General features: G+C 47.0%; 1 protein-coding gene across 1 annotated transcript in view; it reads right to left on the reverse strand.

Moving 5' to 3' along the window:
- Positions 1–793: 793 nt before the first annotated feature.
- The window catches only part of PRKX (protein kinase cAMP-dependent X-linked catalytic subunit), a 73,583-nt gene continuing 49,938 nt past the window's right edge, over positions 794–24,438 (reverse strand). Inside the window, exons 4-9 of the mRNA XM_055337648.1 lie at positions 21,208–21,327; positions 15,125–15,220; positions 11,667–11,724; positions 9,562–9,639; positions 7,794–7,941; positions 794–5,483 (exon numbers count right to left, since the gene is read on the reverse strand). Coding sequence (XP_055193623.1) covers positions 7,816–7,941; positions 9,562–9,639; positions 11,667–11,724; positions 15,125–15,220; positions 21,208–21,327 — 478 coding nt within the window. The 3' untranslated portion in view covers positions 794–5,483; positions 7,794–7,815. The remainder of the gene's footprint in view (positions 5,484–7,793; positions 7,942–9,561; positions 9,640–11,666; positions 11,725–15,124; positions 15,221–21,207; positions 21,328–24,438) is intronic.

A 24,438-nucleotide genomic window follows, 5' to 3' on the forward strand; every position in this document is an offset into this window, starting at 1 on the left:
ACGTTTTTGGCAAGCAGCAGGTGGTTTGCGGAGCCAGGTGTCAAGCTAGGTGAGTAAAGAGAACGTGCAATCAAACAACTTATTTATCGATAATGATAATGGCAGCACATTTTTAACTCGCTGCAAAGGCGATATGCCAGGTCACCCTTGGGCACTAGATGAGAATCTGGCCAAGGATGGCCTGAGCAACAAATTCGGCCCCTGACCTGTGTTTTTGTTTTAATAAAACTTTATTGGAACACAGCACGTTCATTTACAGATTGTCTAGGGAAGCTTTTGTGCTGAGACCTGGTGTGTCCTGCAACATTGAAAAAAATGACACAATAATAACACATTGTGTATCATATACTTGAAACTTGCTTAGAAGAAAGAATTTAAAAGTTCTCAGCACAGGGCACCTGGGCGGCTCTGTGGTTGAACATCTGCCTTGGCTCAGGTCCCGGGATCGAGTCTCACATCAGGTTCCCCGCAGGGAGCCTGCTTCTCCCTCTGCTTATGTCTCTCATGAATAAATAAAAAACATCCTAAAAAAAAAAAAAAATTCTCATCAGAAGAAAAAAAATGTTTACGACTCTTTGTGGTGATAGATTCTGACTACGTTTATGGTGGTGATCGTTTTGCAATGTACAGAGATATCCAATCATTATTGTACGTCCAAAACTAATATATCATGTCAATTATACCAATAGAAAACTAGAAATTAAGTTTAAAAAGAGACACTGCTGACTCTTGAACTAGATGAACCCAGAAAAGCTTGCCCTGTAACCAAAGAAGCAGACCAGAATCAAGCGTCTTAAAAGATACAAAGTTTTTATTAAACAAACCTGGAATGAATAGTATTATTACATAAATTAGGCAGCAGTAAAATTTTCCTAGGGTATATATATATACAAATCACAGTGATTTTCATTGTGCAAGAATTGAAAGAATTAGCAAGACTTTTTTTTTTTTTTTTTTCCACATGAGAAGCTGGGATGACCCCACAGGGCTCCCAGTGCTGGCTCGCCGGGGCGCACCGCACCTGCAAAGGCACTCCATCTCGCATCTGCGGCATCCCACGGCCACCCGGGGGCCCCTGACACGTGCACGGGTGACCCGGCCAGGCTGCCCGTAGCACAGCGCAAGGAAGAAGGAAGCTACGACCGCTCTGCAGAGCTGAAAAACCATCTCAGAGGACGAGACGCCCTGAGTGTCAGAAGGCTTGAAATCCCATCTGCTAACACACACACACACACACATACACACAAGCGCACACGTGCGCAATGACCTTTCCTTTAAGTTAACAGTCGTGTCCACCAGGGAAGAGCCAACGAAAGCGTCACAGAATGCGTTACAACATGACAATTGACAGGAAACCATTACAGCACGTTTGCCTTTGACTGTGTAGGACCTTCCCTTGGATGCAAGCCCATGGGGTCTGCAAAGCCAACTTGACAGGGAAACGTGACGCTTGGTGATATCACCCCTCCTGCACTCCACCCCAACCAAGACACACATGCACACGCGCACACACACATCAAACTACCCAAATACATTATTGACACAACCGTTCATGTGCTTGTCTTCTCGGTTTTGGTAAGTGGACATCGTCCACTGACGGTGAAGCAAAGACAAGGCCTTCTCATCTCCTTAAGAAACGGGGACACGCGGTACGATACCCAGGACCTGCCCAACGCCGATAAAACCCATACTCTCGGTGGATGGACCTCCGGGAAAAAGAACTCAGGCATCATCACATTCTAAATCTGCACCGCGGGAGCCGTCAGGGGCTTCTGAGAATGTACATCATTTGAGGATGTCAAATCAATTGGTTGGGGGAACAACAACAACAAAAATCCAACCAAGTATTTTTCCTGCACTACAGTAACCAAGAAATGGCAGAACAAGAATGTCGATGTTGTCGTGGGATTGGACGCAGACTGAAGCACTCCCCGGGGCGGGCAACCCTCAGTGCTTAGCGAGTGGGGGCTCTGGGGTCTTCAGTTCATGGCATGGAGCCATAGTTTCACAGTTAAATTGGTCCAAGATCTAGAGGCAGCGTAGGTCATACACAGAAATGGCAGACGCATCCCACACATCCCACGTTCACGCGACGGCCCAGCGGTACCAGCGATCCTGTCGTTGGTGACCAGGGAATGAGTCCTTGAGTGTAGAGCACAGAATGAAACCGAACACTGTACCAGGTGCTCACGGACAGATGGGTGAGGGGGTGGTGGGAAGAGGATGTGAGCCGGGCACATCCATCGATCTCATTGCCGGGCTTTCTTGCGACGCATCGACAGGTCAACAGCAGAAATCGCGATGCGCGCATTGCCGCAGCAGATACGTTTATGCCCAGCAGGACCGTCACGTATGTTCTGCAAGAGCTGGAAGTCGCCCAGCGCAAATGGAGGATATGCTGTACGGCCGGTGGTGATTTAATCTCCTTCTTAGCTCTGCAGACCGCGTGTCCAACTGGGTTAGTGACAATCCCCTTGGAAAAACAACACCAGCCCCAACACACTTCTTCGCAAAACATGCGTTTCCTGAGGAATTTCTTTTTAATGGTACGTGTATTTGAGAAAAATATTGCCAACTCATAAAATTGCATAGAACAAAAGGAGTCTGTAGTTTTTCCCCCGATGCGAATTTTGCGAATATTTCCATGACGTTTCTTCTCGTGACTTCTGCGCACGGATGTTTGACCAGATACCTGAAAATCGAAGTGTCCCCACCCGAATACAGTATTTCTCAATTATATACGGTGAGGGTCCCATGTGTTTGGGACTCATTTTGATTGAATCAGTCTTTGCATTACGTCACTCTGTGTAATTTAACAGTCCAGCCACGGGCAGTTAACACACGGCATGTGCCACTTTGAATATTGAAATGGCAAAGACTGAGTTTAACACCATCTGGTATTCTTGGAATCCCCTTTAATTTTTAATTTGTTTTGCATGGCGGATGCCTGATGACAATGTTTTTAAAGAACTGTGTGATCTGTGCATTCCGATGTTGGCGTTTTGTGTGTCTGTGTGTGTGCGTATCTGTCCAAAATTAAGGCAATGTATTTCATGCTTCCTTGAGGCTATTTTCATATCCTATATTAAATCCGGGACAGTGAGAATTAAACCTGAATATATGCGTATGGGTCAATGTGTATCTATGTACAACGTTTTACCGTGTTCAAGAAAGGTGTTTCATTTAATTTTTTGAAGCGCGGGGCTCCAAGATAATAATAATTTACTTTTACAAGTCAGAGGACACGAGATCTTTGCTTTCCCTCATGGGTTTGTATCTCAGTGCATAGGTCATTTTGCTGACTTAGCCTTGAAAGAGCCAATGATCAGTTAAGAAACTTCATGGTGAACGTATAGCCGGTTCTGGCACCCGACTTAATGCAAACAGCATGGGCATTGCTCAGTACAGGCTAAAAAACACTGTTCTGTTGGAACATCCAGACAGCACGCCTTGTGAAAATAATTCTTCTTTGAATTATACATTATGAAGAGTTTATTTTACTAAATCTTGTCGTCACTCTGATCTTATTGGATTTGGATTTGAAGAGCAGCTCATGCATGAGAAAGGAGGAGATATCGAGTGGCTTCGATTTCAGGGTCTTGTAAAGCTTGGATGACTGCACATGTTCATCACCTCATCTCCCGGCACACAGAGCCTCGGCCTTCCAACTTGAGAGCAGTATCTGCTCAAAGCTGCTAAACGACTGGATGGCCATCGACATTTTGCTGCTTAAACCCACGTGTGACTCTCCCCCACGGCGGCTCTCTGCTTCCATAGATGTGCTTGCAGAAAGAAAAGGCCTTCCCAGGCCCAGCATTGGAAAACAACGTGTATGATGGTGAAGAATCCATCAGGTGACTCAAGAACATGGGAGCTAGAGACACCTTGAGAGGGTCTCCAGTCTTTCGTCTTCCTGCATCCAAGTGCACCAACATATCTCCCAGGGCATGCGCATGCTGACTTTTCCGGACCCAGCATGGGAGAAGAAAGGATATGCAAGGGGTCTTGGAGGTCTGTGTGGGTGTCCCTCTGCAGGTGTTGAAGGGTCTGGTGCCTACTAGAAAGTCATCGTTGACTCCTACTACCAGACACGTCACAGGTGTGAGCTCTGTTTGTCCAGCTGAGTCACGGTGAGCAGAGAATGGGTAACCTCTTGAGATTCACACAGCAAAGTTCAGAATGAGGAAGAGAAGCACAAGAGAGAAGCCAATGGATCATGGACAGCACGGACCTCTAGTCCGTGCACCGTTTTCTGGGAAGACGCACATCTAGCAACACGCCCCTGGAGCCCAGTCCACAACTACCTTCCATTAAGTCAATCCCAAGGGGAAAACACAGTGCAGGGTGTTCTTCGTGGTATCTTCACGATCAGGTCCAGAGAGGAAAACACAGAATCCCAGCCCTGAGAAGTCTCTACAGGGCCGCCCTACCTATGATAAGACCAGAGTGTGCAAACTAGTCAAACGCTCTCAAACTGAACATTTATGGGGACAGGAACAAGAGAGGTTAATTTTAATTACGCGGAGAGCTTATATCCTATAGCTCATTCGTGTCTTTTTTCCCCACAGTGAAAGTTAGAAGAAAACCTTGGCATGAAGGTCATCCATGCCACTGAGGCAACATGAAAAGTCATTTGTTAGCTTCTGCATTTTGTTGAAGCTAGAACTCAACTGGATTTTAATAGGAAGCCACCCGTCCCCTACCCTCACAATGGAATATGAAATTTCTGGATATAATGCAGGAAATTTCTGAACTGCGTTCAATTCCTTGAATTGAACGTTAATGGCTATTGGCTATTCTCAGACTCAGATTCCAATTGATAGGTCCTCCTCTTCCCCTTTTGGCTTCAAGACCTAAAGTCACTAGACATGAAGTACTAAAGACATGGGATGTGGACCACCCCATGATGTTTTCTCCACAAACTACAAAACGCACATAAGATGATAAAAAATACAACACGTCCTATCTGTTGCAGCTGTTGTCGCCAAGAAACACAGATCTGGAAAGGGCAATTTGGAAAATGATCATAGGCTCTGCTGAGTATGAAGATTTTCATCACGGCACAATTCCAGTGCACCAGTCATATGGTCTTTTTACACACACACACACACACACACATGCACACGCACACGCACGCACACGCCACCTGTGGTTATAACTGAATGCGCTTCATTTAAACTTATAAAGTTAAGTCTATGAGGAAAACCAAGATATCACAGTAGGTTCATCACACTAAGAGATAAGATAAAATCTACAACAAAACAATTTTCCAAAATGTCCTACTGTGCAGTAGATTTCCAGTTGCTTAAAGATGCTTAATTTCCAGTTGCTTAAATAATGCCAGGTCCATGACTTTGTACGGATCTCCAGTCTCTTTATATACATCCTGACGTACAGAATTCGGAAATGTCTTTATCCCACGGACATGACCCTGCTTCAGGACTCGTGTGCAGCTCTTTGTCCCCGGCAGGCTTCAAGCCATCCTGTGTGACACATGAAATAAGAGAAAGGATTTTGTTAGTTTTCAGAATGACCGGGTACTTTTTGTCATAATAATACTCATAACTCAAAAATGACTCAATAAAACACACACACAAGAAGAAACTTTCCATTGAAATTCTTGCAAAGACCCACAAGCAGGAATTCCAAGGGATGGGAGATGCTTAATAAAATAATTAAGCTGTGGGGCGCCTGGGTGGTGCACCAGGTTTAGCATCCGACTCTTGATTTCAGATGTCGGGATCGTTAGATTGAACCCTACATCGGGCTCCACGGTCAGTGAGGGGTGTCCTTGAGAGTCTTTCTCCTTCTCCCTCTGCCCTTCTCTCTCTAAATAAGTAAATAAATCTCTAATAAAAAATTAAGCAGTATTTTAACGGTGGGTCTCAAATGTGATATGATGGCATCATGCATACGACTATCCCATGCTCATCTATGCTAAAAGAAGACATTAGATGGATTGCACAAGCAAAACCAGGTTCTGCTCGATGTGCTTCGCTGCAGACCCTTCCAGCTCGACAGAAAACATTCCATTATGAAGCCAAATAAAAGCCAAAGTGTGAGGTCTTTCCATGCCAGGTGTGCTAACAGCGTGCTCCAAGGGCTGAAAAGATGTGAGAATTCACTTTCCAAAGACAAGTGTCTTTCCCTCCTCGGCTCTGGAGGGCAGTGATGAAGCTGCACTTGTGTCTCATCACTGGGAGACATTTTTGCTTCATGAAGGAATACCTTCGGGCATGGGCGGTTGCGCCTGGGCCCTTGGTGCTGAAAACTCAGGGCTCTGTGTGTCGTCCCTCGACCCCACCACCGTGTACAAAACGCTGAGAACACATGAAAATGTTAACATGTCCAGCTGCTCGAGGATGAGACTGGGGTCCAATGTTGTGGAATAAACAGATCAGGGAAATGACTTCTTGATTTCCCAAGGTTTGCCAAGGAGGTCATCGCAGTGTCCCCACCACTGGCCCAAGTACGTCCACAATGATTCCAGGTGCAAAAAAATGCCGTTTGTGCATCCGTTCCCAAGGACATGCCCCACCTGGAGGAAGTTATTCCTATGTGCAGAAATGAGCTTTAAGAAAGGTAACTGGACCAGCCTGGGGTATGATTCTCAACCGCGAATAGAAAACTATCCACTAAAAAAAAAAAAAAAAAAAAGAAAACTATCCACTGAATACACGACAAAACCCATCGGACAGCAGATCTGTGTTTCCCTAAGTCAATTTAACAGTGTGCTGTGTGCAAAAAGGCCCCAACCTCTGACTATCAATGATGAGTTTTCCACTAGAAAGCAATCCACGTCTTCCAATCATTGGAAGATGCCTGAATAAAAGTAATTCATAAAATATTATGGGCAAATCACTCAAAATTGAAGCAAGCGAACAGAACACACACAAAAAACAAAACCAAACTTAGAAACATCTTTTATCTTTAAAACTCATGAACTGGACTTCACTAGCTTTGCAGAAATTGGAAAAGCTAAAGAGTCTTCATTTTAAGAGAACCTCAGGAGAACGATGATTATGTGTTGAAAAGACTATAACCCATCGAGCAGATGTGTTCCTTTGTCATCCACACAGCCATCTCTTTCTCTTATTAACTTTTTTTCTACTACGTTTTAACTTTTAGGCAGGTTTCCTCTCAGTATTGGCGTGGCCATACCAGCCCAGAGCAGGGTTCTGGTGGCACCATGCCTCCCTCCTCGCCAGGGTTCTATAGTGCTATCGTCTGCACACGGTATTGACCAATTATTCCTCCCACTCCTCATAAGTGCTGTTGGGGAGATAAACACAGGAAAAACACAAGAAAAGTCACGGGTAGACATATCATCGGCAATATGCTCACGAGAAGGAAAACCTGATTTAGGTGGTATATATAACCAAGCTCCTCATGGAATGGGAGTAACTGAAAGATCTTTACTACCCACATTGAAAAATCCTTCAAAGCCATACGTAGATGCCAGACACATAGAGTCATAGACTTTCAAAGGTTCAAAGAAATGAGAGACTCAAAAATCCATAGTTTTCAATGTCAACTCGAGCTTAGAAAATTCCATACAAGGTGTTCCTGGGCAGCATGAGGCCGGAGGCAATGCTGTCTTGGCCGCACTGCCCACCGTGAGTAACACACTCTGGAGCGCTGATGAGGCTGCCGCCAAGAAGGCCTCCATCTTGCTCTGCCCCACTGCTCCTGTCCCAGTAGATGAGGAATGCACCACTCGGCCAACGCAACATCCCCTTGACATGGGGACACTCAACCTCCCTGATGCATAATTATTGAAACAAAAGATATACCTTCCAGATGTGGGTCCTGCCCTCAGAAATTCTTGAAGACTTCCAAGTCTTTTGGAGACACTGGAGGGGCCGTGTTCCAGTCATTCTCGGGGTATGCTTCAAAGTTGGAGGTATCACCCTCGCCGCACAGCTTGGGCACGATGGGGGGCTGCAGGACCAGGGCAAGACACAAAGGCACAGTTAGGAAGCAACATTGCTTCCAACGTTGCAGTCAGGATGGGACGTGCATCCCTTCATATCTATGCCTTTACATGAAAGTGGAAATGGTTGGGAGGGGGGCACAAAAAGCCAAAGCTGAATTCCCTTGGTTTACAAACGTGGAAAGCTTTGAATCACAGACACTGCAAATAAAGCATCCATCAACGGTGCAGGATCAGGAATGAAGGAACGAAGGATGATAGCCAACACTTGCTTTTTTTTTAGACTTGAGACCCACCCAGATGACCTGTGAACGTAGATTCCCAGGCCTTCCTAGGTCTGAGTGATTCTGATGTAGCTAGTCCAGCGGCCAGGGTTTGGAAAATCCCAGAAACATGTCAGGAACAACGGGTGCCAGTTTTAGTATCACTGACACCGAGCCTCAATCCTGCATCAGTAATACGAGTCACTGGCATTGACAAAGAGGTTGGCCAAAGTTTCCCATAGAGGGCCAGTCAGGAAATATTTTTGATTTTGCAGGCTGTCGAATTTCTGTGGGGACTACTCAGCTCTGCCTCGGTGGGGGGTAGTGGGGGGAAGCAGCCTCAGACGACACGTAAATGAATGGAGGTGGCCACATGCTAATAAAACTTTATTTATAAAAATTAGCAAGGGGCTTTGGGAGGAAATAGAACAAGGGAGTAATTCTTGGTAATGCAGACCTCCTAATATAGATTTGGTTTTTAAACAATGAAAATGTATTATTTATTCAATTAAAAAAATAAATCATTTAATACAAAAAAAATATTTAAAAGTGAAAAGCAGCTTATTGAGACATTAGTGGTCCAGGCTAAACCCAAGATTCTGGGCTAGGGGCCCAGAAAGGCATTAGCATTTCTCAAGTCTTCCCACTGACTCTAAAAAGTACAAGGTTGAGAATGTCACTATTGACGACTCCTGTCAAAAATAAATTTCAGTTCCGGGTCGCCTGGGTGACTTAGTCGGTCAAGCGGCCGACTCTTGATTTGGGCTCAGGTCACTATCTCAGGGTCATGAGTTCGAGGTTCAAAGCACGTCCCTTGATTGGCTCCACATTCACTGGGGAGCCGGCTCGAGATTCTCCCTCTCTCTGCCTCTCGCCCCACTCATGCGCACACAATCTTCCTCTAAAATAAATAAATAGATACATCTTTTAAAATCTATTTATTTTTACATAGTCCATTCAAAGAACGGTGATCTAGAAAGCATTCTCCATCTAATCCACCACCAACACTGCACGATATCCATAACTGCTGGGTGAACACCTAATCTGTGTTATGCCATCTATCATTCCCCATTAGAAGTTGGTGGGATGGGACTTTTCCCGGTCATAGTTCCAGTGAGGGACAGAGCCAAGTCTAAAAAAAAATCTGATGGAAAAATCTTAACTGGTTACCTCTAGATGTTTTTGTAGCACGACGATTTCCTCTAAAAAGGGATCTTGGCTTATTGACAATTTGAAATGATCAGTATTCCCCAAATTAATTATGCACCAGCCATAAATAAATGAGTCACAGAGTCAGGCTCTGCCCCTCGCTGAAGACAGGTAAAGGATGCTGAGTCACCCGTCACCCGCGAACGTATGTTGTACCTTCAGTTTCCTTTGTGGGACCGCCTCCCAGTCCACAGTTCGGAACCACCGGTGTCGCTTCACGTCATCTGCTCCATTCTTCAAAAGAAACAGGCATCATCAGGAGACAGAATTTTCACGGGACAGCAAAGAAAATATTCCAGGTAATCTCTACCTTACTTAGTATAGCACAAAAAAAAGAAAAAAAAAAGAAGAAGAAGAAAAGAAAAAGAAAAAAGAAAAAAGGGCTATGTTCTGATTAATTAATTATCCCTAGGCCGTGAGCTAGGGGGAGATGTATAAGTGAAGGAAATGAAGCTGTTTGTGTTCAGTTTGCTTTCATTCATAGTAGAAACAAATCCGGTCATTACTACCGTGAACTGCATATAAAGGTAAGACTACGGTTCAGGCTCCTGAGATAAAATGAGACAGACACATGGTCATTTCTGCATCTGCCACCTATTTTCATGTGGACCGTTTCCTTTGATATTTAGAGTCCTCATCATATAGACATGGAAACCGAGGTTCACTAAATGATATAATTGGCTCAGGGCTGTGAAGCTAGTCAGTCACATGAGTAGGACTCAAATCCACGATGTGCAACCTTAGAGATCGTAACAGCTACCCAGCAGTACCTCCCAGTTACATTATCAGTGTATTCGCGTCACAGTGATGATGTGTTGGGGTCTGTCTGCTTCATTCTCAAGTGTGACGCCAACCGCCAACTTGCAGGGGGCGGTGGCATCATGGTCTCTGAAAATCCTTCCCAAGTGTTCAGCCTCCGACTCTACCCTTCTTCCCCGTTTTTATGGCCCTTGGAGTGACTTTTTTAATCGATTAAATGTTGGGAGTTTTTAAGATAGAAACACATGAATTCTGTGACACAGGAAGAAGCCAATGGATCTGAATGTAACATTAAGTTTGTGAAATATCTCCTGGAACCTGTGAAGAACTTATTTGGAAATAGGGTGTTTGCAAATGTAAGCGAAGGGTCTGAGATGAGCTTGTCCTGGACGAGGGTGGCCCTACATCCAACGACAGGGGTCCTTGTAAGACACAGAAGAGGAGCCGCAGACACGGCGGAGTCACATGAGGATGGAGGCAGAGATGGGAAGGATGTGGCCACCAGCCCAGGGAAGCCTGGGGCCCCAGACGCTGGAAAGGGCAGGCAGGACCCGCCCTGGAGCCCCTGCCCTGGACCTCAGGGGTCCTGCCCAACTTGGATCTCAGACTCTGGTCCTTTGTTATAGCAGCTACAAAACACACATATGAGCTATCATACCGTTTATGCAACCATCCTTAAATATATTCCCGTCCACATGAGAAGTCTGTGAAAATCATTCATGACATACACATTCTCAAATGATTCATTCACACACAAACGTGCACACCCATGTTCATGGCACTATTCACAACAACCCAAGTGTCCGTCAACAGATGGATGAGTAAGCACGACGGGCTCCACCCATGGAGTAGGACACTGCCATTAAAAGGAACGAAGCTCTGACACCTGCTACCACGTGGATGGACCCTGAAAATCTGATGCTCAGTATGAGGAGCCACACATAAAACGTTTCCTTTAAAAAAAAAAAAAAGTTTCCTTATGGTGTGATTCATTTACGTGAAAGCCCAGAAGAGGAATTCCACAGAGACAGAAAAGTAGATTAGCGGCTGCTCAGGGCAGGAGGGACGGAAGGATCGGGTAACGATACCTAAGGCTATGGGATTTCTTTTTGACATGAAGGAAATGTTGCTTAACATCGACTGTGGGGATGCTTGCACAACTCTGCAAACGTATTAAAGCCGTTGGACTGCACCCTTTCAATGGGGAGGGTTGTATGGTATGTGATTTATTTGTAGGTCAATAACGTGATTTGAAAAATCGAAATAAATAAGCAAAATACTGACGTCTTTCAGATCATTGGTGAGTTGTTTGATCGTTCGGAGAGAAGAGGGGATGACCAGTTGGATAGACCCAGTTGGATTTCGCCTACCCAGACCCCCAGATTGGAAATTTGGCCCATAATTAAACACGATCACCGTGACTTTGTTTCTATAAATAGGAATGTATGGTGCCAGGTAATGAGTGTGCCTAGCGGGGGATACACATGGAAACAAACACTGACCTTCATGTTTCCGAGGCGCCTGGTTCTGTCAACAACAAGCAATTTCCTAATGAGGTCTCTGTTTGGAGGAAGGAGACAAGAAGAAGACGCGTCTTGATACGGACCCAAGCAAACACAGCATGTCAACAGCAATAAAATCCGCCCAGCACGTTATGCATTTGGAGAGAGGATCGATTTTTCACTTTGCCTCAGCATTTTCCAGCAATTGTTTCTTCACCAATACTGGTTTCTAAATAATTTACACAAAGCTGGGTTGGCTACACAGAGGGACAGAGCGGAGGGGGAAAGGTGCGTTAAATCTTTGGGCAGAAAATGAGCCTTTCAATAGAACACGCGGGAAAATTATGTGCCCGCCCTGAGCATGGCGACATTTCACTTAAGATATACCTATGAGGCTGTCCCCAAAGGGAAGACATCTGCTTTTAACAAAGTAAATGGCCACGCTCTGCCCTAAGGGTCTACTTATTTATGGGATCCTGGCTGTACGCTGCTTGCTCTCCCACAGCATATAAACTTCTGTGAGTCCCCTGAACTCTGCGGTTCCACTCAATTCTTCCTCCTAAATAGCAGGCCGTGTCGGAATACAGGCCAATTAGGATCAGGCCAGGCCTATTAGGATTTGACGTTTAAGATGAGCGTCAAGACTTTCAGAAGACAGGCTACTTCTAAGAATAAAAGGTAAGGAAATAAAAAGAGTGTGTGTGTGTGTTTGTGCATTTGCACATAATCTCTTGGATATGTTATGTCTCATAATATCTAGACACGTCAAATAGAAACTGAAATCCCTCAGACCAACTGAAAGACCCATGGCCCAGCCTCAAAAAGACCCATGACACGACTTCTCATAATTCAGATATACCATGTGCCCCGGGGTCAGGTGCACACGCCCAGACTCACCCCACGGCACAGGCACGGGCTCCGTGACCGGCGGGGAAGGCTGAGATCCCAAGGCCCATGGCGATAGATGCAAAGGTCCAGGGTTCCAAGACCCTTGGGTGCCTCATGTCTAGACTGTGAATCACCAAGAACCACTCTCCTCAAACAATCCCAAATAAATGCATTTTTTTTTCTCCTTCTCTTTCCCTACTATTTGCAGTCCTGCTGGCCATGTCAGGGCATATACTTAAAGCTGTCCATACTGGGGCTGTAAATAAATGAAGTTTTACTTAAAATATAAAATCACAGTCTTACAAGACTTTATGGTCCTGAAAACAAAGGTTATGGGAGTACAGGGGTCGTCCCATATGGCAAAGCCACGTAGGAACTCTGGAAGTGTGTGAACTCTGGATGTGCCTGGAATCTTGGATGGGCTCCGTGTCCGCTGGTGATCCCCCGGTTCACGGAGCCTGAAATTCTACATCGTGTTCACCCCCCCGCCTGGCTTGTCTCCGTCCGCTCCGAGACACGGAGAAACACTGGTTAGGTATTTGTTCTACTGCTATGGCAACAAGTCCTAAAGCTTTTCTGTCCTTTCAACGGTTTAGTGCCTGTAAAGAATCTCAGAGTCAATGGGAAGAGACATGTGCCTGGGCACGAAGGTGACACAGTCAGACACCAAGCTCGTGTGAGCCAACAACAGGGGCCCGTGAGAAACGGAGTCACAATTCTACCGTCATGGCGCCCAACGGCAATGGTCTGGATATGCGAGACTCATCAGGGTCCTGCTTCTCAGCCAACTCATGGAGACCTACCCGATTGCGTGAAGCAGTCAAGTTTTCTCAACCGCCATCTGTAGTCAGCAATGCACCCAAGGATCCCAGCTCACGTTACCCGGAGCAAGCGCAGCAATAGCAACATCTAAGCCACACGTGTGTACTGTGGCCTGGATCCCACCAGGGTGCGTCTATACCAAGGGAGCAGAGGTCTATGCCCCCCTACATGCCCCAAGATTAATCCAGAATTTCAGGGCTCAATGGTAACCGTCAGCTGGCAGATCCACCAATGGAAATAGGTAGATTTTAATCCAAGCAAACCACTGGGAAATTGTTGGCATATACACGAGTAAATGTTTAAAAAGTCCACATGACATCATGTCACTCAACTCTAATTGGATTTGGACCCCAAGGGGAGAAATGCTCTATAATATTTTTCATTTCTTTCTAGAGAAAATAAGCTTTGGACTGCTTCATCTCCCTTTGCACCTCGCCATCTTGCCATTCACCGGACAAGGGCCCTCCCTTCCGGATGCTTCTTTTTTTTTTTTTCGGATGCTTCTTTTTAAATGGAATCTCCTTCCCTTGCTTGTCTTCTAAAACTTGCCTGGTGTGTCAAACAACACAATTTTGGCCCAAGCAACCCCAAGAGACACTGCCTTCTCCTTGGACAGTGAGCCTCTGGGTGGAGCAAAACGGCCTCTACCACAAGGAAAAGCAACCAGATGCAGATAGCGGTCCCAGCAGCTGATGCAGTGTCGTGAAATAAGTTTTCTCTGGACTCGCCTCCTACAGGTGGCTTTAAAACATAGCAAAGGGGGCACCTGGGTGGCTCAGTGGTTGAGCATCTGCGTTTGGCTCAGATCGTGATCCTGAGGTCTTGGGATCGAGTCCCGCATCAGGCTCCCCACAGGGATCCTGCTTCTCTCTCTGCCTATGTCTCTGCCTCTCTCTCTGTGTCTCTCTTGAATAAACTATTTTTTTTAAAAAAAATAAGTAAATAAAAATAAAAAATAGCAAAAAGAGAGAAAAGTTTCGTTGTTGAGTGAACAAAATGACCCCACCACTTGGGATCAGCAGGGCTTGGTACACCCAGCACGTCACCTGGGAAATGCAATGAAAGAACGAGAAACCAAGGAGCAAAAAAAAAAAAAAAAAAATGTCTACCAGGTGACCAGATGGACGAAGATAACTAGACCGCCAAACGCATTCTTAGATTTTGAAAACTTTAGGTTTTCTCCCGACTGTCACCACGAATGTAATGAACTGCATCCCCTATGCTACTAACATTGAAACCATCGAGAAGTTCTCATAGCAGGTGTTCATCAGTCCCCATGTCAGCATGAAAAAGAAATTTAAGAATGAAAATAATTTAAGACGGAGGAAAAAGACAGACCTGCTAAAGCCATCAACCTTCCTACCAAATGCAAAACTAGCAAGAGGGGGCGGGGAGGAGGGGATGTGGGGGGGGACGGACCCTTTTCATCAAATAGCCAAACGGCTCTCTTACTAAATATGATTAACAGATGCCTTGATTGGCTAATTGTAAATGTCATTTCTCTCAAAAGGCATAAAATCTGGCCAAGAGTCACAAAAACGTTAAGTCTCATTACTGTAGAATAACAACCTTCTTCCCTTTCTGTGGAAAGGTGATGGCCCAAAAGACGAGAGGCACAGCGCGGTCAGAAGGTGATATACCGTCCCGCTCGGCAGACGCCTGCCCTGTGATGTCTGGTCTGTGATTTTAAAAATAAACACCCCCCCCCCCCGCTCCGTCCCGGGTGAGGAGGGAAATGGTTTACTTACTTCACACTGAAATCCAAATGTCTGGGGAAATCTATTTTGCCTGCAAGAATTTTTTGGTAAATGCCAAATGGGTTGTCATCAAAAAACGGAGGAAACCTGTAAAAAAAATAAACATCTATTTTTAGTGGAGAGTAAGCATGGAAAAATCTCTGCCTCGCAGCGAGTACTATTTCCGCTCCAAGCGGGCAAGACATTCAAAACCTCTCCCCCTTCAGACCACGAATAAAGTTCTTTATATTCTTTTTTTTTTTAAGTTCTTTATATTCTTCATCCGTACGGCAGAATGGAGTACCTAACAGGTGCTTAGGAAATGTGAGCAGATCAAACGGAAGAGGATGGGTAACACTGTGCACTATTTTCCTTTTATTTTTTGGTTCAAGTAGACTACACCTCTATAGCCGCCAGCCTCCAAATCTCCATTCTCATAGGTCGCATTAGGGAGCTGGGTGAGGGCAAGGCTGCTTCCTAAATTCTACCTTTTAGGCCACAAAGATCCAGCAAACTGCAGCCGGCACCCCGGTTTCGTAAATAGAGCTTTATTGGCAACGCGGCTGTGCTCATTCACTTACGTATGGTCGTCTACGGCAGAGTTATCATAAATAAAGATCTTAGTCCTGGCACGGAAACCAACAGACGTACCTTCTCTACTATCTTGAAATACAAGAAAAAATCTGAAATACGCTAAATAAGAAATATACTCAAAACTGCAAAGAGCAAAAAAAGAAAAGAAGAAGAAGAAGGAGAAGAAGAAGAAAAGAAGAAGAAGAAGAAGAAGAAGAAGAAGAAGAAGAAGAAGAAGAAGAAGAAAAGAAGGAGAAAAGAAAGAAAAGAAAAGAAGAAGAAGAAGAAGAAGAAGAAGAAGAAGAAGAAGAAGAAGAAGAAGAAAAGGAGAAGGAGAAGGAGGAGAAGGAGAAGAAGAAGAAGAAGAAGAAGAAGAAGAAGAAGAAGAAGAAGAAGAAGAAGAAGAAGAAGAAAAGAAAGAAAAGAAAAGAAGAAGAAGAAGAAGAAGAAGAAGAAGAAGAAGAAGAAGAAAGAAGAAGAAGAAGAAGAAAATATAGAAGTAAATCAATAAATATATGCCAGGGACCTACCTATGCGCCCTGAGGCACACGTTTCTTTTGATATTTGCTTGGAGTGATGAGGGCAAAGAATCTCAACTCAAAAGGATACTGCTAATTGGATCCTTTAGAAGTAGAACTGAAATAAGCCCTGGAAATAGGTTATAAAATGGAGTTTTCGTGGGGCACCTGGGTGGCTTAGTCAGTTAGGTGTCTGACTCTTGATATTAGCTCAGGTCATGATCTCAGGGTCGTGAGATCTCGCCCCAAGTCGGGCTCCACGCTCAGCACAGTCTGCTCGATATTCTCTCTCTCTTCTTGTGTTCTAACCATATAAAATCTTTAAGAAAAAAAAAACCCAAAACATAGAGTTTTCATATGACATCTTGATGGAAGATGGCAACTTTCAATAGGAAAAAAAAAATCCGGTTGATTTCAAATCAATCAATCAATCAATAACAAGAATATGGGGAGTGGAATGGTGGACTTCAAAAAGATATATCCATGTTCTCACCCTGACAGTCTGTGAACCTCAGCTTCTTTGGAGAAAGAGTCTTTGCAGACGTAACTAAGTGAAAGATTCTAGGATGAGCTCATCCTGGAATAGGACGGCCCTACAACCAACGATAGGGGTGCTTGTAAGAGACTGAAGAGGAGATGCAGACACAGAGGAGGAGCCTCATGAGGATGGAGGCAGAGACGGAGGGATGCGGCTACCAGCCCTGGGGACGCCTGGGGCCCCAGACGCTGGAAGAGGAGCTCAGATGTCTGGTCTCCAGAGCTGGGACAGGATGGATCCCTATTGTGAGCCACCGTGTTTTTATCCATTTGTCCTGCCAGCTACTGATACGCGAAGTCTACACACACAGTACAAAGACGTAAAGGCTACACCTTTACGTTCATAGCTCCCGAGTCAACCGTCCCCGGTGGACCAGATGCCCTTTCCAACAATGGCTGGGGGAGTCGGGACTCCTTTCTCGGGTAGCGGCTCCGCCTGAGGACGCCCGGCTGTGTGATTTCATTGGGGAAATGGGCACGTTCACAAACGGCACGTTAAGCACCAGGAGGGAGTGTGTCATCCATCCCTACCAACATTTATGGACAATTATTAAACAAAGTGTTCTCAGGAAGCAGGCGTTACAGGACTGCATCATGGGGAAGGTATGTGAGCAGTAGTTTTAACGAGCGGAAAAAAATGATAATAAATGAGCAGTACCAAACCTTGCCTGAAGGAAGGAACGGAGGGAACGGGGATCTGAGAACGAGCCCTGCCGCAGGCCTGTGGAAAGCACCCTGAGAAATCCTCCAATCTGTCTGGGGTCCAACACAATACTTCCAGTTCTTGTTTTTTTTTAATACTTCCAGTTCTTAATTAAGCTCTGAGCGCGTGTTACATAAGGAACCTAAAGTTGTCTAGGGTGACAGCAGCGCTCCGAAGGACCATCTGCTCCCTGGCATGAAGGAAGGTCAAGAGTTTCCTCTTCCAGCTTCATGCCAGTTTTGCTGCTTTTCCCATCATCTCGCCGTGATGGCTTTCACATATCCGCTCTACCCACCTACACCCTCCAGTAGAACAGAATTGTCCAGAAAGAGGCGCCACGGTCCTGAGCACTGTCCTGGGCAACCACAGGAAGGGCTGGCCCTGGAAGGCGGGCACTTTGGACGTGAGTTTGAGGAAAAGAAGAAAGAGTTCTTGGACAGAAAACAGAATGGAGAGGTGGCACCAGTTCTGGGTATTTGACTTCTTCGTCAGAGAACCCCTTCCCTGGGACGTGCACACAAAACGTGAAATGTGTCCTTCAGAAACAGTGGCCAGGACAAAGAGCCAGGCCAGGTGCAAGGGTTGGGGGCAGAGCAGAGAGTAGGAAAGAGTCCCAGGGGCACCTGTTGCAAGCGTGACGGCCGTGATGCTCACTCTCATGGGAACCCTGGGGCTCCACAAGTGTCTTTCAGGAGCTCGTGAGACCTCTCCTTCTGACTACAGGTCTGAATGTGGACGCATTTATCTTTCATACACCTCCAGCCACCGCGGTCTGGTTGGTGTGTGTGCAGGACACCTCCAGCTGCCAGGGAAACGTCCCAAGGGCAGGAGGGGAAGCAGCTGGAGGGGACATCAAGGAAATTCAGAAGTGGTCCAGGGGGCCGCTGAGTGTGGCAGGGATGGAGAGAGAGTCAAGGAACTCCCAGGAAGGATCGACTAGGCTTGTGGGACGTGCACGCTCTCGAGTCTCTCAAGAAATCCCTCCAGGAAGCCTGGACCCCCCCTCCTACTGGAAACGTGAAAAATGGAAATACGTTCCAGTGAACACACGGGGCCCTGCCTCGTAAGAAATGCAGAGGTCAGCTCAGGGTGTTTTGGTTGCGAGTGAGTTTTAACAATTCATCATCAATTATTCTAGAAACAGAGCCTCATGATATATTAGATACTATTTATCTTAAACGCTATTGCTAAAAGAAATGTGCTAAAATTCTAGTAGAATATTAGAAATATCCTATTTCGCACTGACGGGGACACTTGACGGGATGAGCACTGGGTGTTATTCTGTATGTTGGTAAATTGAACACCAATAAAAATTAATTTATTAAAAAAACAAAAGAAATATCCTATTTCCTAATGTTCCAATACAGCCTATTCTAATATTTGAATGGATTATATCCTAAAAAATATTCTAATCATTTTAATAATTGCTTCTACAAGGTAATCCTAATATATTTACTCCATCCTAATATTATACTCTAATTTAATTAGATTTTATTCTATTTTAATTCCAATATTTTGTTATATTCTATCAATATTATTTTTCAAACTTGTATTTACTAATAATATCTCACATTATTCTATACGTAGAATATATTTACTAGAACGTACCCCAGTAATACCGAGAAAACAGGGCAGCCCGGGTGGCTCAGTGGTTTAGCGCCGCCTTCAGCCCAGGGCGTGATCCCAGGGTCCAGGGATCGAGTCCCACACTGGGCTCCCTACAGGGAGCCTGCTTCTCCCTCTGCCTGGGTCTCTGCCTGTCTCTGTGTTTCTCATGAATAAAAAAAAATTAAAAAAAAAAAAAAAAAACAAAAAACGAGAAAACAAAGCCAGGGAACCTCAGCTAGGAAGCCCTGGCCGCCAGGGTTCATTTACCGTTAATCAATGCTGACCTCTAGTGGTCAATAACATTAAAGAAGGGAAATGTGCTGCTGGGCATGCGAGGGGACTCGCCTGAATGCGGGCACATAAATATTCCCAAGTGTGGTATCTTCTCCACAGGTGGACAATGCCTGATTCATTTTAACCTTCCGCTCTCCTTGGGATTTCACGGGCTGGGGTGTCTACTGAAAAATCTGGTTCTGTGTGATTTGCTAGGCACTCTGGGTTAAGAGTAATGGAAAATACAAGAGAACAGATAGATGATGGATGAATGGACAGATGGATGGATAAATACATAGACAGGTAGACAGAATAGATACATGATAGATAGATGGGGGAGTGGGTGGTTAAGTAGACATAAGGATAGATGGATGGATGCATGGATGAATGGATGGATGATGGACAGATGGATCAATAAAGATACAGACAGACAGGTGCACAGAATAGATATGATAGATGGGAGAGTGGGTGGATGGATAGATATACGGGGGATAAGTAGATATAGGGATGGATGGATGGATGGATGGACAGGTGGATGGATAAATATATAGACAGACATGTAGACAGGATACATGATACATGGGTGACTGGGTAGATGGATGGATAGATGGATGGATAGATAGATGGTGGATGGGTAGATAAGTACATAGATATAGGGATAGATGGATGGATGGGTAGATAGAAAGGATGGATGGATGGATGGATGGATGGATAGACAAGTAGAGACAAGAAATAGACATGATGGATGCCTGGATGGATGGATGGATGGATGGATGGATGGATGGATGGGCAGATGGATCAACAAATATACAGACAGACAGGTGCACAGAATAGATATGATAGATGGCAGAGTGGGTGGATGGATGGATAGATAGATGGTGATTAAGTAGATATAGGGATAGATGGATGGATGGATGGATGGATGAACAGGTGGATCAACAAATATACAGACAGACCTGTAGACAGAATAGATACATGATACAGATGGGTGAGTGGGTAGATGGATGGATAGACAGATGGATAGATGGTGGATGGGTAGATAAGTACATAGATATAGGGATAGATGGATGGATGGACAGAAAGGATGGATGGATGGATGGATGGATGGATGGATGGATGGAAAGACAAGTAGAGAGAATAAATAGACACGATGGATACGTGGAGGGATAGATGGATGCGTGGATGGATGGATGGATGGATGGATGGATGGATGGGGAGATAGGTAGGTAGGTAGGTGATGGATGGATAGGAGGATCGATGGATGGACAAATGGGTGGACAAGGAGAAAGGCAGATGGATGAACAGATATGATAGATATAGAGAGGTGATAAGAGACGACAGACACATAGATGAGAGCTAACATGATAGATGCACGGGTAGAGAGCTAATAAATAGACAGAAAAATAAATACACATTTTCACAAGACTCCATTCTGGCCACACCCTCAGCGTACAAACAGGTCTGTTTCCATCATTCTTTCCAACTGAAAGGGAAGATTTCTGGGCAAACCCTCTGCTCTTGCCCAGCAGGGAATCAGGTGTGGAAGAGAATATGGCTTCGGGTCCAACTGGGGATAAACTCGGAGCGTCTACCAAGCTCGGCAGCGGGAAAGAAGTGAGCTGGAGGAGGTCACACAGGAGGAGGACGGGAGGAGGCAGCAGGCGTCCCTCGTACGCAGGTGCCTGTGGGCTGCCCCGTTCCTGCCACAGGGCCAGGAGGAGTCCCCACGTCCACGACCTCTACGCGGGGGAGGCTTGGGAGAGGTACTTCCCGCGTGTGCGGTGCCTACACCTGCAGTGTTTGATCCCGGTGCCACGGGAACGCGCGGTTCTAGGAGCACGGGACGGAGGCCCGCGCTGATCCTCCACGGGGGCCCTACTCACCCCGAGTGCATCTCAAATATCAGGATGCCGAGCGCCCACCAGTCCACGGCCCTCCCGTGGCCTTTGCTCTGGATGACTTCGGGGGCCAGGTACTCGGGCGTTCCACAGAGGGTCCACGTCCTGGGGACAGAGAAGGGCGACCACACGTTAGCGGTGCTTGGTGAGCGCACGGCCCGGGGGCGCTGAACATGACGACGACACCGGTGACCACACGGCGCCCACCGCTCCCGTGGACACGCGTGGGGACATACGCGGACGTGACCGCAGAGGGCATGTGCCCTTACAAACACCCGTTAACCCCAACAACCGAAGGCACGTCCTTGCCCTCACCGCCGCCCGCCGTTGCTGCTGCTCAGCACTGTTGCTCCAACGCAAAAATGCCGCATGACCCGCTTTCCTATGAAACGACATGGAAAGTCACGCAAGCGTCCACCCACAGGACCCCTCAAGGAGCTACGCATCTGCTCCACGCGCAAGGCAGGGCCGTCCTCCGGAGCAAAGGTGAAAAAGCTACTGCCAACTGTCCTGCCCACCTGCTCCTGCAAAGCGTGGGCGTTTGCTGCGATACTGCGGGTTCTTGGTCATTTTAATCCCACCGGTGGCTCCCAGAATCCACATGTGAAGGGACATAGTTGGTGTTTCAAGGGGGCAGGGGGCTTTTGGAGGGTTGTCTCTGCAGAGGAGCTGAGACTTGCCCAAAAGGTAGCTTCTAGCCTAGGAGACAGCAGGCTGCAAGTAGGGGATGCTGAGCGCCCCCCAAACCGGACCCAGCTTGGATGGTGGAGCTTCTCGTGGTCGGCTGTGCCGGGCTTTACTCTGGTCACCCCTTCCCTGTCCTCGCTCTCACATCTTTTCCCCAACAGGTGAAAATGCACTGCCTTTCCTCTTGTCCTCGTAAGAGAATTCTCCTTATACCGAAAAAGAGGCACCAAGTTTAATCAAAATTCACAGATGCGTCACGTTTCTGCTGAGATCTCCAAATTTTGTGCTCTACGGAAAAACGCAAGACCGAGTTTCTTCATTTTCTCCTGGTGTGCATGCCTCAGCATGCAGGGTTTTGCTATGAAAACTCACCTGTATAAAATATTAAAAAAAAAAAAAGGTACAGAGTTGGGGCACCTGAGTGGTTCACCGGTTGAGCGTCTGCCTTTGGCTCAGGTCATGACCCCGACATCCCGGGATCGAGTGCCATGTCGGGCTCCCCGCATGGAGCCTGCCCCTCCCTCTGCCTGTGTCTCTACATCTCTGTGTGTCTCATGAAGAATTAAGTAAAATCTTAAAAAAAAAAAAAAAAAAAGGTACACACTTCCAGGTAGAGATGACTAAGTCCTGAGATGGAATAAGACTATTTCACGTTTGAAGTCTACCGAGAGGACAGACCTTCTGCGTCCTCACCGTCCGAAAAGAATGGGAGCCAGGGGAGACGACGGGATGTGTCCGTTCACCTGGGTGCGGTAATCCCACCATGACCTGTAGTGAATCACACTATATACCCTCTAAAAACCATACTGCACCTCATAAATACAATTCTTATTTGTCGATCATACCTCATTATGGGTGCGGTAAAAAAAAAAAAAAAAAAACATAAGGACACGGACACGCACGGAGGGAAGACCCGTGGGGGCACAGGGATGGTGTCTACACTCTGGGAACCGCATGAGGTGACCTGAAGCCAGGCCGGAGGCTCAGGGCAGACCCTTCTCTTGGGAGCCTTTGTGGGACCAGAGCCCTGCAAGCACCTCATTCCGGAGCTCTGGCTTCGAGAATCGCGGGAGAGTACCGTTGCCCGAAGCTCCTCGGTCGGGGTGCTGCTGCGGGACCCTGGGAAGGGCACGGACTGCGCACGCCGCCACGCACAGGCCTCTCCCTCCCCCTGGAGCACCTGCGGGCTCGGCCGCACACGTTCTGTATGGAACGTCAGCGAACCGACAGCGGGAAATGTGGAAATACAACCCTGGAGGCCAAGAGGACGGCCAGACGGACCCCCACGCCGGCCTCTTTAGTGACTGCCCAGGCCCTGGCCCGCTGACACTCTAAGGACACAGGACGCCGGGTCTCTAAGGTGGGCAGCGGCGGCTCACAGAGAGGCTGCTACGGGGCTTCCGTGAGCGCCAAGTTGGGACCCTCAAGCCCCAAGTTGTGGCTTTGCTCCCTGGTTACCAGGAAAGAGACGGTCAAACGTGGAGACCACCCCATCCCCGTCGGGACGGCCGTTAAAAACCCAGGAGCGTCGGCGAGGATGTGGAGGACAGGGATCCCTCGGGCACTGCAAGCGGATGAGCGAAGGAAACCAAGGCAGGGGGGTGAGGAGCTACTGGCACAGCCACGGTCAGACCAGCGTGACTCACAATGGCCAAGAGGCAGGTGCCACCCAAGTGCCCATCAGCGGGTGAATGGATAAAGGAAACGCAGTCCCTTCACACAATGGACCATGATTCAGCCTGAAAACGGCAAAACCCCGTAACACCTGCTACCATATGGGTGAACCTCGAGGACACGATGCTGAGTGACTGAAGCCAGACCCAGGAAGACAAATACTGTATGATGTAATGTGTATGGGGCCCCCAGAGCAAGGAAAGGCAGGGGCAGAGGGCAGGTGGCAGCGCCAGGGGCTGGGGAGGCCACTGAACAGGGACAAAGTGTCACTTGGGGAGGATGCCGAGTTCTGCAGGTGGATGCTGCGTCTAGTGAACCGTGAGCATGAAAACGGTGAAGACGGTCAATTTTATCCTAAGTACCTTTTGCAACAATCTTTATAAAAAGTGCAGAGACCGAGGAGACCGGGCGGAGAGGGGTGTCCCCCAAGGAAGAGAGATGCAAGAAGCGTCTGATAAAGCGGCGGGAAGGCAAGCGGGATCTCAGCAGAGGCTGGGCAGAGGCTGGGTTTGGAAAGGGCCTGGGAAATTGTGACCAGAGAGAGACAGCGGCGTGCGGTTGGCGCTCTCCCGCCAGGGAGTGCCGCGTGCGGTTCTCCACTTGGCACCTGACACCCTGGGCACACCTGCAGGCCACCTGTGCCCATCTTGCCAACTGAGGGGGGCCCTTCATGCTGGAGTCCCCGGCCGGTGGCGCGTCCAGGGTTGCCTGAAGCTGGCTGGATACGGAGTTCCTAGCTCCTATTAGAAGCAGATGGAGGTGGCCGCAGGTCACCGTAGGCATCAGGTACAGCGTCTCCACTTGCATTTGGAAAGGTGAGTCTTTCAAGCCCCGTCCTCGGGTCAGGGGCACAGG

Source organism: Nyctereutes procyonoides, unplaced genomic scaffold (genome assembly GCF_905146905.1).
Source record: "Nyctereutes procyonoides isolate TBG_1078 unplaced genomic scaffold, NYPRO_anot_genome, whole genome shotgun sequence".
In the NCBI taxonomy this organism is placed as follows: domain Eukaryota; kingdom Metazoa; phylum Chordata; class Mammalia; order Carnivora; family Canidae; genus Nyctereutes; species Nyctereutes procyonoides.